Source organism: Odocoileus virginianus, unplaced genomic scaffold, assembly GCF_023699985.2.
Source record: "Odocoileus virginianus isolate 20LAN1187 ecotype Illinois unplaced genomic scaffold, Ovbor_1.2 Unplaced_Scaffold_36, whole genome shotgun sequence".
Classification (NCBI taxonomy): domain Eukaryota; kingdom Metazoa; phylum Chordata; class Mammalia; order Artiodactyla; family Cervidae; genus Odocoileus; species Odocoileus virginianus.
Window position 1 is genome coordinate 146,817 of NW_027224298.1, and position 14,374 is coordinate 161,190.

Here is a 14,374-nt window from a genome sequence, read left to right on the forward strand (position 1 = left end):
CTCTAATGACATAAGAGCTTAGCTGCTCCAAAAGTGTTGGACTTGTTACAGAGTCCAAGCTTGCTCTGCTCTGCTTCACCACAGGCAAATAAATCCAAGACGAGGTGCTGAGGCAAGGAAGAGACTTTGTTAGGAAAGCCAGTTGATGGAGAAGATGGCAGACTAATGACTCAAAATAACCATCTTATTGGGGTCTGGATGCCAGCTTGTTTTATAGAACAGAGACAGGGAAGGTGAGGAAGTAAAGTTAAAGAAAAAAAAAAGGCAGAAGAGAGAGAGAGAGAGAGAGAGAGAGAGAGAGTGAGGAAGTAAAGCAAAAGGGGCCGTATTCTTACAAAACATCTCCAGGACAACTGACCTTCAGTGGTAATCTCCTGCAGACATTCACAGGGGGGCTGGTCAGGTCATCTCCCTGTGAGCTGAACAAAGGACTTTAGTCTAACAGTCAGGTTGAAGGGTGGGGTTCTCTGAGGCTTGCCATTATGTATGGTTATGGGTTGTTCTAGCAGTAAAGAATCTGCCTGTCAATGCAGGAGACACAAGAGACATGGGTTTGATCCCTGGGTCAGGAAGATGCCCTAGAGGAGGGCATGGCAACCTCACCCAGCATTCTTGCTTGGAGAATCCCCATGGACAGAGGACCCTGGCGGGCTGCACCAGTCCATGGGGTCACAAAGAGTCGGACACGACTGTAGAGATTTAGCACGCATGCATAATAACAACAGCAATGAAAAGCAAGTCAAAGAAACAGTTCCAACATGGAGTCAGAATTGGCTCTTCCTTGCAACAATCTTAGTTCACCAACCAGGGATCAAACCCATGTCCCCTGCATTGCAAAGCAGATTCTTAACCACTGGACTACCAGGGAAGTTCCAGCAAAGCCTTTTTAAAGACAAGATGAGAGAGGGGACTCCCAGGTTAGCTTATGTACAATTCTCTGGTTCATGGTGGGGTAACAGGTCTTCCTAGGTGGCTCAGGGGTAAAGAATCCACTTGCCAATACAGCAGATGTGGGCTTGATCCCTGGGTTGAGAAGATCCCCTGAAGAAGGAAATGGCAACCCACTCCAGTATTCTTGCCTGGAAAATCTCCTGGACAGAGGAGCCTGGCAGGCTACAGTCCATGGGATCGCAAGGAGTTGGACCTGACTTAGTGACTAAACAGAGGGCGATGTCACAGGGATTAACATTATCCATCCTTAGGCACCAGTAGGTCTGGGGGCTACAGGCTCATGGTCATCAAGTAGTTAAAACCTTCCATTTGTTGGGGGGTTCTAGTCCTTCTGTACAAGGACTCAGGAAATGTTCATGAGATATTATTATCTCGGTATTTCAGAGAAGAGCTGAAGGAAAGGATATGGGGTAGAGTCTCCTCAGGCAAGGCCCATAGGGCCCTCCTTGGTTACATTAGCAGTACTTAATACAGTGTATATATATTTTTTAACTATTTTATTTTATTGGCTGCACAATGCGGCATGTGGGATCTTAGTTCCCCAACAAGGCATTGAACCTGTGGCCCCTGCATTGGAAGTGTGGCATCTTAACCACCGAACCATCAGGGTTAGTCCCTAATACAGTGTATATTTTAATACTCTGTGTGTATGTGTGGCTCCACTGAAGTGTGATGTCCATGAAAACAGTATTGTTATTATTTGACTTTTATTAGAGCAGGTTTGGCTTCACAGAAACATTGAGCAGAGGGACAGAAATCTCTGTCAAACCTCCTGTCCCCACACAGGCATTGCTCCTCCCAGTAGCAACCTCCCACTCTGAGTGGTACATACATTATCGTTGATGAACCTGTATCAATAGGTCCCAATCATCCAAAATCTATAGGGTTCATTCTCTGGGTTTAGGAGAGCAGTGGTCTTGTTTTCCCATTTCATTGCTGGTGTTCCTAAAAGAATACCTGAATTTGAGAAAAGTTATAAGTAAAAATGGAATGAATGACGGGATAAAATCATGTACATTGGATTGAGTTGTTTGTATTCCTCACTCGCAAAAAAAAAAAGAATCCAAACTTGGGATTCAAGGGATCCATATTTAAATGACCTTTCCTGTGGTGGGGCTTCCTTTGTGGCTCAGTTGGTAAAGAATCTCCCTGCAATGTGGGAGACCTGGGTTCGATCCTGGGTTGGGAAGATCCCCTGGGGAAGGGAAAGGCTACCCACTCCAGTATTCTGGCCTAGAGAACTCCATGGACTGTATAGTCCATGGGGCCACAAAGAGTCAGACATGACTGAGCGACTTTCACTTTCACTTTTCCTGTGGTGGGTATTTAGACAGCAACAGTGACAAAAGATGAGGCTTTAGAGAAACCAGTAGGAAGGCCATTGTCAACTACAAATTGGCACTTACCAAGAGCATTGCCAATGACTGAACAACAAAGGCATTTGCCATCTGCCTCTATGGAGATTGAACCCAGTGCTGCTATAGCTATTGACCTTCAACAATCCCTGAGGGAGTTCAGGGTGGAGTGAGGCACTCTGTGCTCCAGGGAATCTGGTGGGACAGGTCTTTAGATAGTTGGATGTTTTTAGGAACAGATTTTATGATCTCAAGGGCTTCCCTTGTAGCTCAGTTGGTAAAGAATCTGCCTGCAGTGTAGGAGACCCGGGTTCGATCCCTGGGTTGGGAAGATCCCCTGGAGAAGGAAATGGCAACCCACTCCAGTATCCTTGCCAGGAAAAATATCATGGATAGAGGAGCCTGGTGGGCCCCAGTCCATGGGATCCCAAAGAGCTGGGCACTGAACTACTCACATTTACTTTATGATCTCAATCCTTGCATCTCCTCATATCTAGAGAAGCACTAAATCCCTTCATGGTGACATCAGATCCTCATGACTAACAAAAACCTTTTGTAAAATGAGTGCTTCATGGCATTGAACTCCCCCTTCACCAAAACCTTATATACAGAGCTATCTGAAATGCTGTCTCCCAGGCTGCAGTCCTCATTTTGCCCCAAATAAAACTTAACTCACAACTCTCAAGTTGTGCATATTTATTTTTGGTCGACATCATCCACATTGTTTGTGAATATCTGGGCATTTCAGTCACTGGAGAGGCAAGCTTGACCTCTGGGTAGAGGAAAGGGGAAATTCAGGCTTTTGAAAATGAAACTGACTTTAGCACCTCATTCCTGCCTTTCTCTCCTTCCTAGGAAAAATACCGCAAGCACTCAAAAAGAAAACGAACCATGTTCATGGAGAAACAGTTGGCATAAGAGACTCAGATGTATAGTACAGACTTGTGAACTCTGTGGGAGAAGGCGAGGGTGGGATGTTTCAAGAGAACAGCATCGAAACATGTATATCTAGGGTGAAACAGATCACCAGCCCAGGTTGGGTGCATGAGACAAGTGCTCAGGCCTGGTGCACTGGGAAGACCCAGAGGGATGGGGTGGAGAGGGAGGTGGGAGGGGGGACCGGGATGGGGAATACATGTAAATCCATGGCTAATTCATTTCAATGTATGACAAAAACCACTGCAATGCTGTAAAGTAATTAGCCTCCAACTAATAAAAATAAATGGAAAACAAAACAAAACAAAACAACCCATACCCCACCCTTGGCCTCCAGAGAGAAATGGCCTCAAAAATGGAGCTACACCCAACAGTCCTGCAGGTCAGAAAACAAGCCCCATCTCCCAGGCCACTTCATCTGTTGCTGTTCTTCAGTTGCCAAGTCGTGTTGCAACCCTGTGGACTGCAGTCTGCCAGGCTCCCCTGTCCTTCAGCATCTCCCAGAGTTTGCTCAATTCATGCTCACTGAATCAGTGATGCTATCTAACCATCTCATCCTCCGCCACCCCCTTCTCCTCCTGCCTTCAATCTTTCCCAGCATCAGAGTGTTTTTCAATGAATTGACTCATTGCATCCAGTGGTCAAAGCCTGGGAGCTTCAGCTTCAGCATCAGTTCTTCCAATGAATAACCAGGGCTGATTCCTAGGATAATTCCTGAAGCTCGATACCACTGCAATCCCCAAGACTCTGAAGACCCAGACTACTACCCATACCCTATTACTCTCTCTCCCAACCAACCCCTAGAGCAAGATGGGCAAAGTTTTTGTGTAAAGGACCAGATAGTAAACACTTGTGAGCCATACAGTCTCTGCCACAACTGTTAAATTCTGCCTTGATAGGAGCAGCCATCCAGTTTGTGAAAACAGAAAGATGTGTCTGTGTTCTCATATGGGCTTCCCTGGTGACATCAGACATCAGACATCAAAGGATCTGCCTGCAATGCAGGAGATACCCGTATGATTCCTGGGTCAGGAAGATCCTTTGAAGTTGCTCAGTCATGCCCGACTCTTCTGTGACCCCATGGACAGTAGCCTGCACCAGGCTCCTCCATCCATGGGGTTTTCTAGGCAAGAGTACTGGAGTGGGTTGCCATTTCCTTCTCCAGGGATCTTCCCAACCCAGGGAACGAGCCTAGGTCTCCCGCATTGTAGACAGGCGCTTTACCGTCTGAGCCAAGCTCGCATGCCTTTACGGAGGATTCTTTAGGGAAGGAAATGGCAACCACTCCAGCATTCTTGCCTGGAGAATTCCATGGATATTTTGTGTTCCATACGACTTCATGGACACATATTAGAAGTTCATACGTTATTCACGTGTCATAAATTCTTCTTCTTCTTCTGCTGTTTTGTTTTTTTTTTTCCTCCCAACCACTTCAAAATGTAAAACCTCTTAACTTGTGAGCCATACTGAAACAGATAGTGGATCACACAATTACCTTTAAGTGGCTTGTCTTAAACTAATGTCTCTCTTTATGTCTCCAAATCCCAGCTGCAGTGTTTGTACCATTTCCCTTTACTGTTTAGTCATTCAGTCATGTCTGAATTGGACATGATTATAGCCCTCCAGGCTCCTCTGTCCATGAGATTCTCCAGGCAAGAATACCGGAGAGGGTTGCCATGCCCTCCCTCCAGGGGATCTCCCCAAATCAGGGATCAAACCCACATCTCCTGCATTGGCAGGCAGGTTCTTTACCACTGAGCCACCAAGGAAGCCATGTTTTCTCCCTACCCTTCACCAATACTCTTTTCACAATCTCTTTAGCAGTATTTCCTGAACTCTGCCCCTTGTCTTTATTTCAAGGTCAATACTTTGTCCTAGATTGTGTAAACACTTTTCTTATCTAACTTAGTGGCCTCTGCAAAGCTCCAGTCAACTTTGGAACATGCCCTCAGATCAGTTATCAATGTTGTTGCTTAAAATGTATGTTTTTGGGGAAAAAAAAGTTTTTGTTTAGGGACAGTCCAGTGGTTAAGACTCCACTTTTCACTGCAGGGGGTGTGAATTCCACCCTTGGTCAGGGAACTAAGATCCTACAGGCTGAGCGATACAGCAAAATATATATATATATATATATATATGTGTGTGTGTGTGTGTGTGTGTGTGTGTGTGTGTGTGTGTGTATTTTAAAAAGGGATTTCCTGCTGGTCCAGTCTTAAGACTTCACCTTCCAATGCAGAGGGTGCAGGTTCAATCCCTGGTCAGGGAGCTAAGACCCCACATGCCTCAGGGCCAAAAAACCAAAACATAAACCAGAAGAAGAAAAAAAGAAAAAGAAAATAGAAGAAATATTGTAACAAATTCAATGAAGATTTTAAATGTGGTCCACATCAAAACACCTTTGTAAAAAATTTGTCACTTAACCTTTAAAGTCCTTCATAATATGACTCAAATCCTTTTGTTTTAGAATATAACTTTCAAGTTTACATTTTTTTTAACTTCACATTTTCAAGTACAATTTTCCCAGGCAATTTAAAACAAAACAAACCAAAAAATCAAAAACCCGTGAGGGGTCAGATTTGGCCCAGCGGTGGACCATGTACAGATATCCATGCTATGGCACCCCCTAGTGATGACCACTTTGCTTTCCCGTACCTTGCTCTTTATAGTTTAAGCTATAGTTTTTCCAGAAATCATGTAGGGATGAGAGAGCTGGGCCGTAAACAAAGCTGAGCACCTAAGAATGGATGCTTTCGAATTGTGGTGCTGGAGAAGACTCTTGAGAGTCCCTTGGACAGCAAAGAGATCAAACCAGTCAATCTTAAAGGAAATCAACCCTGAATATTCATCAGAAGGACTGATGTGAAACTGAAGCTCCAATACTTCGGCCACCTGATGCAAAAAGTGACTCATTGGAAAGGACCCTGATGCTGGGAAAGACTGAGGGTAGGAGGAGAAGGGGGTGACAGATGGTTGCATGACATCACAAACTGAATGGACACAAATTTGAGCAAACTCCAGGAGATAATGAAGGACAGAGGAGCCTGGTGTGCTGCAATCCATGGGGTCGCAAAGAGTGGGACACGACTTAGGGGCTGAACAACAGCAGCAAATATGTTGCTCTGGGGGCTCAGATCCCTGCCTCAATTTCTGTGCCCACAGCCTCATTCCTGCTTCTCCCTGGCCACAGGTTGGCAGGGCTTCCACAAGCTGAGATGTGGAACCAGGGCCATCCTCAGCTAGAAGCATTTGTTTAGTTGAGTAAAATAAAAATGCTTCTGAAACCTCACATGGTTCATTAACCCATCGATCCTCTCTTCCCTCCTCAGGATTGGTTCAAGAATCATAGAGTGAAATTCAAGAAAGCCAGAGATGAGGATTTCCCATCAGAACAGTGAGAAGTTCAACAGTGATTCTCTGAGGTCATGGTCAATATTGGCTCCGCCAAGGAGAGCGTGGCTCCACATCCCAGGTCCTCTCTGGTGCCTTCCTTGAATCCCTAGTTCCTACAGGTCCTCAGACACCTTCCTTCCAGCTCAGCACAAGGCCTGCCCCGAAGGATCTCGTAGACCATTCTCTGGGCCACAAAATGGTCCGTTTTGGCTGCTGCCAAGACCCAAATATATACTGCCTCTATACCACTGTGGAACCCTGAGCTGTCTCTACAAACCTCAATTCTAATTCTTAGGGCTCTTTTTTTGCCACAAAGCTCTAAGAGAAGCTAGGCCCAGAAAGTCACATGTTATGATTTGTCATGATTCTGATCCCAAGCTGGAATCAAGATTGCTTGGAGGAGTATCAACAACCTCAGATGTGCAGATGACACCACCCTTATGGCAGAAAGCAAAGAGAAACTAAAGAACCTCTTGATGAAGGTGAAAGAAGAAAGTGAAAAAGCTGGCTTAAAACTTAACATTCAAAAAACTAAGATCATGACATCCAGTCCCATCACTTCATGGCAAATAGATGGGGAAAGTGTTCTCATCACAAAAAAGAAATGAGAATTGTGTGATGGGGTGGAGATGTTAGCTAATGCCATGGCGGGAATCATTTTATCATATATAATTATATTCAATCAACATGTTGTACATCTTAAACTTATACAATGTTATATGTCAATTACATCTCAATGAAACTGGAGAAACAAATTTTAAACAAAATCTGTGCATTTTAGTTTGCATAATTTATATCTTGATAAAAAATAACTATATAATAGGACTAGTAAGGACAGTTATCTTCTTTTTTCCTGCTTCTTTGTTTTGATTTTGTTTCTGTTTTTTTTTTTTTTCCTTCAGTATTGTTCAGCTAATAAGATTTAGTCATGAGACTTCACTGGTGGTCTGGTGGCTAAAACAATGTGCTCCCAATGCAAGGGGCCTGGGTTCAATCCCTGGTCAGGGAACTAGATCCCATGTCACAACCAAGACCCGGCACAGTCAAATAAATGGACAAATATTTTTAAAAAATTAGTCGGTGTTGGCTTGTTTTTCTACTTCCTATACTATGGTCACCTCCCTATTATTTTATGTCTGATGACCACTCAAATATCTCCAGTGTCCCAACTTTCTCTTTCTTTTCTCTTTTGTTCTCCCCGCCCGCCCCCCCCCCCCCCGACTTTTCTTAAGACAATGGAAGGGACTTCCCTGATGGTCCAGAGGTTAGGACTCCCAGTGTCTACTGCAAGGGGCCGAGGCTCAATCCTGGGTGGGGAACTAAGATCCCACAAGTTGTGGGGCATGCCCCGCCCCCCCCAAACACAATGGCAATGCCATAAAATCTTCCAAAGAGTTCTCAGGCTCCTGATTCCTTCCTACTGACCCCTCTCCCTGATGTTCGGCATCTACGAATATAGAAAAGCGGGATCAACAGATCATGTACTTTGACGTGAAGCTGTAGGATTTTGTACTTGCTGCTGTTGTTCAGTTGCTCAGTCGTGTCCAACTCTGCGACCGCAGGGTCTGTATCCTGCCAGACTCCTCTGTCTCCACTATCTCCCAGAGTCCCCCCCTATCTCCAAGAGGTTGCTCAAATTCGTGTCCATTGAGTTGGTGATGCAGTCTACTCTGTAGCATGGGTCAGACCTGAGCATGACACTCTTGCAGGTAGACACCGATAGCCCTGCACACCTGTCTCACAAGGACATCCTACATTTGTGTGTCTACAGTGCTGAAGTTTTGGGGTTTTTTTGGGTTTTTTTGGGGGGTGGTGAAGTATAGTTGAGGTGCTGAGATTTTGTCACTTCTCATCCACACAGTGGGTGGTCTTCACCTCGCCATTTTCCAGCCCTCTTCTCAATGTGTACTCCCCACCCGCAAGTTCCCTCTTAGTCGTGACGCTGCACTAGAGGTGGCCTAAGAGAATTCCAGTTTCTTTCTTTCACTGTCTTTCCCACCAGAGGCAACCATTCTAACATGTTTCATGTTCCTCATTCTACTCTGTTTGTTTTTATGTGTGCGCGCATGCTCAGTGGCTCAGTCATGTCTGACTCTCTGCAACCCCATGGACTGTGACCCCCCACCAGGCCCCCTGGTCCACGGGATTTCCCAGGGAAGATTACAGGAGTGGGTTGATATTTCCTTCTCCAATTAATTATACAAACACAAATTTTAATATGTATACATACATACACATGTATACGTTCAATGGCCATGAAGTGGAGCAAACTCTGGGAGACAGTAGAAGACAGAGGAGCCTGGAAGACTACAGCCCATGGAATGACAGAGTCAGGCGTGACATAGTGACTGAACAACACATACATATGGACAGGCATACCTCACTTTTCTGCCCTTTGAAATACTGCATTTTTTTTTTTACAAATTGAAGGTTTGCGGCAACCCTAGGTTATCAGATGGTTGCTAGCTTGCTTTTTGGGCTGTCCTGGGTCTTACTTGTGGCATTCAGGATCTTTGATCTTAGTTGGGACATGTGGGATCTAGTTCCCTGACCAGGGATCAGACCCAGGCCCCCTGCACTGGGAGCATGGAGTCTTAGCCACTGGACCACAAGGGATATCCCAGCGTTGGTTTTTTGGTAATACAATACTTTTTTTAAAATTTTATTTTTATTTATTTATTTGACTGTGCCAGGTCTTAGTTGTGGCATGTGGGATCTAGTTCCCTGACCAGGGATTGAACCTGGGCCCCCTGCATTGGGAGTGCAGAGGCATAGCCATTGGACCAACAGTGAAGTCCCATGTGCTTTAATTTATTTATTTTTTAAATTTTTTTATGTATTTATTTATTTTTAAAATTTTTTTCCCATTTATTTTTATTAGTTGGAGGCTAATTACTTTACAATATTGTAGTGGTTTTTGTCATACATTGACATGATTATTTTTATTGCTTGGAGGCTAATTACTTTACAATATTATAGTGGTGTTTGCCATACATTGACATGAATCAGCCATGGGGGGGGGATTGGGATGTGGAACACATGCAAACCCAAGTGCTTTTAAATTAAGGAGTGTACATTGTCCTTTCGGACAGAATGCTTTGCACACTAAATAGACTACACTGTAGTGTAAACAACTTTTACATGCCCTGGAAAACTAAAACTTGTGTGACTCTCTTTATTACCATGTTCTCTTTATTGTGGCTGTCTAAAACCAAACTAGCAACATCTCTGAGATACGCCTGCATTAGCTCTTCACTTTGGGTCGTATCATTTATTTATTTAATTATATTTAAATTTATTTTTAATTGGAGGATAATTGCTTTACAATATTATGCTGGTTTCCACCATACATCGCCATGAATCAGTCATAGTACACGTACGTCCCCTTCCTCTTGGGCCTCCTCCCTCACCTCCCACCCCACCCCACCCCTCTAGGTTGTCACAGAGCACTGGGTCTGAGCTCCCTGTGTTATACAGCCCCTTCCCATTGGCGATCTGTTTTACACGTGGTAATGGAAATGTTTCAATGCTCCTCTCCCAATTCATCCCAGCCTCTCCTTCCTGCGCTGTGTCCACAAGTCTGGTCTCTATGTCTGCAGCTCTATTGCTGCCCTACAGGTGTGTTCATCAGAACCATCTTGCTAGATTCCATACATATGTATTAATATATGATATTTACTCTCTTTCTGACTTACTTCACTCTGTATTAAAGGCTCTAAGTTCATCCACCTCATTAGAACTGAGTCAAATGCATTCCTTTTTATGGCTGTGGGTCATGTCATTTAATTGGTATAAAAAGGGAACCATTCTTCTGCCCTGGGGAATTGTCAACAGGCTGGTTTTCCTTGATTGCGTTTTCAGTGGAAATGTGAATCTGTCCCTTATGTTCACGATGAGCTGTAGTTGATCTAGAGGCTTGACAACTTTCTGACTCAGCTTTTCATCAGGGCTGTGTTCCGGGCGGTGTTCTGTGTTGCCTGTTACAGCACACAGGGTGACACGGGATACCTGGTTGTCCCCCAGCGGTAAGGGAAGAACAGCGATCAGGTGATGTCAGCCTCTTCCATCAGAGTTTTGCCTAACAGAATCAGTCACATTAGTTGTGTCCTAAATCTGATTTATTACAACTTGCAAGACGGTGACTTTGCCTAATTCTGTGCATCCTCCTCCATCTATTTTAAAATTCATGTAATAACTTTGCTCCTCAATATCTTCACCTCCAGCACTCCTTCACTCTACTTCAGTTGCCATTTCCCACAAACAGTCCTCCATTTCACTAATACCAACATCTTCAACGTCTATAATCTCAATTTCAAGCATTCTGTTCTGCAGCAACACCTTTTTATTTTGACTTCCCCATTTCACGTCCCATCCTTAAGTTCCACTAAACTGTAAGCATTTATCAATCAACCACTACTTCCCATCCCCTTCACCCACCTCTGGCAATGCAGGAGGCTTTGTTTTGTTTTTGTTTTTCATTTAAGAACTTTTCCTCATCAACCCTACTGTGTAATCTAAGGGTCTGTGACAGAAAAGTAAAGTGCTTACTACACAGTGTGATTCTACAACTCAGCGAAGCTAGAGGAAAAGATGAAAATGACCTACTATCTTTCTCACTGTAAAATAACCCACTTTATCTGTTATTATGCTCTTTTTCCTAAAATCTATCTTGTCTGATATTAATATTGCTATGCTAGCTTTCTTTGTTATTGTTTGCATAATGTATCTGTTCCTTTCCTTCTATTTCCAACCTATCTCTTTTCTCATGTTTAAACTGCAGCTCTTTTTTCTAAAGAAAGATCTGAGTCACCTTATAACAGGGACAAGAATTGGTGATTATAAATCCTCCCACAAAGCAAAACCCAGGCTGAGATGACTTCTCTGACTAAATTCTATCAAATATATAAAGAAAAATAATATGAACACTTTATAAGTTCTGTCAGAAAAAAAAGGAGTATGAGCACATGTTTAAATTCATGAGTTGTTGAATAAAGCTGATTAGAATTTTAATTTAAGAAATTAAATTAAATTCTTTCTTTTAAATTCATTTTTAACCTTTTTTTTTCCTTATTTTTTGGCCACATTGCACAGTTTTTAGAATCTTAGTTCCCCGACCAGGGATAGACCCCTGGCCAAGGCAATAAAAATGCTGAGTCCTAACTCCTAGACCTCCAGGGAATACCTTAAGTGTAACTCTTTTTCCTTTTTTAAAATATATATATATATATATATATATTTTTTTTTTATGTGGACCATTTTTAAAGTTTTTACGCTTCTGTTTTATGTTTTGAGGCATGTGAGATCTTAGTTCCACAACCAGGGATCAAACAGGCACCCCCTGCATAGGAAGGCCAGGTCTTAACCACTGGACTGCCAGGAAAGCCCCCTAAAGTGCAACTCTTTGTCACAATATGGGCTTCCCTGATAGCTCAGTTGGTAAAGAATCTGCCTGCAATGCAGGAGACCCCAGTTCGATTCCTGGGTCAGGAAGATCCCCTGGAGAAGGGATAGGCTACCCACTCCAGTATTCTTGGGCTTCCCTGGTAGCTCAGCTGGTAAAGAACCCACCTGCAATGCAGGAGACCTGGGTTTGATCCCTGGGTTGGGAAGATCCCCTGGAGAAAGGAAAGGCTACCAACTCCAGTATTCTGGCCTGGAGAATTCCATGGACTAAGTAGTCCATGGGGTCACAAAGAGTTGGAAATGACTGAGTGACTTTCACTTTCTTGTCACAATATGTGGTAACCTGTGTTTCCTTCCCATGTGACAATTTATGTATTTCCAATGCAAACAGGCAAAAGGAGACAGTGCCTGTGTTCAAGTTAATATTTTATTTCTTCCTCTGGTTTCTGGTTACATTTTTGTACATTCTGCTTGAAAATTCACTTTTCTGGATGTATATTATGCTTTTAAATGTAAACTTCAGCATTTAAAACATTGAAGTCACTTTGTCCACTGGCAATGATGCATCCACCTTCATGCTCCATAGAGACTCACAGTGTCCCTTGAGCCAGCAGATCCTCCAGTGCGTGGAGGGATTCCACATAGCATATCTCTCCTGTGGTTAAGATGATTCATCACTAGGGATGTTTCTGTTAATCTGGGAAGTGGAGGCTGGTGGCTATGTCCCATAGTTCTCCGGGCTGTGTCGGATCCCATATCCAAAGTATATGGCAAATCCTAGTAGGGAAATGAGATGATGAGGGGAAAGTAGGTGCTCCCCTCACTTACAAATGCCCAATAGGCCTCCTATTATGGTGTCTGACTCAGTTTAGGAGAGATGTAGTAGGAAGAATATTGGGCTACATCACTCAAGAAGCCTCTGTAACCCAGAAAACCACTCACCAATCGCCATCCAGATGCCAAATTGGGCCCAGGTCTGAGTGGTCATCTGTATCAATAAGTAAACATTCACAAAGGTGCTCACCAGGAAGATGGCAGGCAAAGCAGGGACCTGTGAGCAAAGTCAGCTCCTTCCTGAACACCCCAGATATCTGAAAGGGAGACCCTACCCCATGTGGGCAGGAAGACTCCAGTTCTTCTCAGACTGTGTGCTCAGTGCTTAGTGAGACTGAGTTTCTAAAGCTCTGAGTGTGGATTAGGGAAGAGTCCATTGGTTTCAGCAAATCCCCTCATTGCCTGTCCAGCAAAGGATGTTTAGACCTAAAGCATGCAGACCTCCTTCACTCAAGGTGGACACTTTGGGCACATAAGGTCACCTACCCTGAATGGAAGAGCAGTGGGGTCCTGGGGCTGCCTCCAGATGATGACCGTGACCCCAGTGATGAGCAGCAGCAGCAGCACAGCCACTGTTGTGAGCACGGGGTCTCCAGAGAACACCTGGCTGGACCACCAGGCCAGGATCAGGCTCAGGATGGTCAGCAGGAGAACTGCAAGGGTCAAGGAGGAGAACAGGCTGGACTCAGAAGACAAAGACGTCAGGACCTCGGGTCACACCCCTCCCCAGGCTGCCCACATCAGGAAGGGCCATCATATCTCCAAGACTCCTCAACTGGCAAAATACACACTCCAGTACCATCCTGTCAATTTCAGAATATGACCAAAGAGACATCCCACTGCTCACCAAGCAGGGAGGCACATCCATAGACAATCTGGCCAGATTTCTGGGTGGGGATGGTGCTGGTAGGGAACCATAGACTCTTTAGAATGCCTGAGATTCCTGCTTCAGGTTCAGATTCCAAAGGACCTCCTTCAACTTCAGGCTCCATCTCAGTTTCCTCCTCTGTTTTCTCCTTCTTGCTTCTGTTCTGGGCTGGTTGATACCTGAATTAGATATATTAAAACAATATTAGTAACAGCCCCTACTGCTGATCCAACATCAGTGTGTCTAATGCCTCTCCTTTCCCAATAAATGGTAGCAGGACATTGAGGAGGCAGCATGAAGGTAGAAGATGATTACCTCCCCATCAAACTTTACAAGTAAAAGACAGCCCCCACCCCAAGTCGAGGTGTTGTGGGGTCTCACCTGAGGACAAGGACAGAAAATGTCACCAGGGAGTAAGCCAGCAAGGACCGAAGTGACATGAGGTCCACCAGGTCAGTGAAGTTGAAGAGTAATGCCATGACCGCTGGGATGAGGGAGCAAAGACGGTGGGGGGAGAGTGAGAAACCACTGGAAAAATGCACGTTAAGAAGTATGATTTGAAAAAGGTGAGTTTTGTTTGTTCACCTGCAAGAGCTCCAGGAACCAAGACGGCCATGATAGGGGTTCCCGTGGGGGC

The 14,374-nt window shown here is 44.3% G+C and overlaps 2 protein-coding genes across 3 annotated transcripts; one reads left to right on the plus strand and one right to left on the minus strand.

The window, feature by feature from the left end:
* Positions 1 to 3,528: 3,528 nt before the first annotated feature.
* DPRX (divergent-paired related homeobox) lies at positions 3,529 to 7,277 on the plus strand. The gene is made up of 3 exons (XM_070463158.1): positions 3,529 to 3,624; positions 6,569 to 6,631; positions 6,664 to 7,277. Exons 1-3 carry the CDS (start codon positions 3,529 to 3,531, stop codon positions 6,892 to 6,894), a joined length of 390 nt encoding a protein of 129 aa, XP_070319259.1. The 3' UTR covers positions 6,895 to 7,277.
* Positions 7,278 to 12,444: 5,167 nt separating this feature from the next.
* Positions 12,445 to 14,368, minus strand: LOC110145174 (cationic amino acid transporter 3-like). 2 transcript variants are annotated; one of them, XR_011486191.1, is made up of 5 exons: positions 14,323 to 14,368; positions 14,119 to 14,221; positions 13,717 to 13,916; positions 12,978 to 13,522; positions 12,445 to 12,812 (listed from the first exon to the last, which is right to left on the minus strand). XR_011486191.1 is itself a non-coding variant. In XM_070463159.1 (4 exons), the coding sequence occupies exons 1-4, from the start codon at positions 14,351 to 14,353 to the stop codon at positions 13,320 to 13,322; spliced, it is 537 nt and encodes a 178-aa protein (XP_070319260.1). In that variant the 5' UTR covers positions 14,354 to 14,368; the 3' UTR covers positions 12,445 to 13,319. The 2 variants fall into 2 exon arrangements, 1 of the variants encoding a protein (XP_070319260.1); XM_070463159.1 differs by having other exon boundaries at positions 12,445 to 13,522.
* Between the last annotated feature and the right edge of the window lie 6 nt (positions 14,369 to 14,374).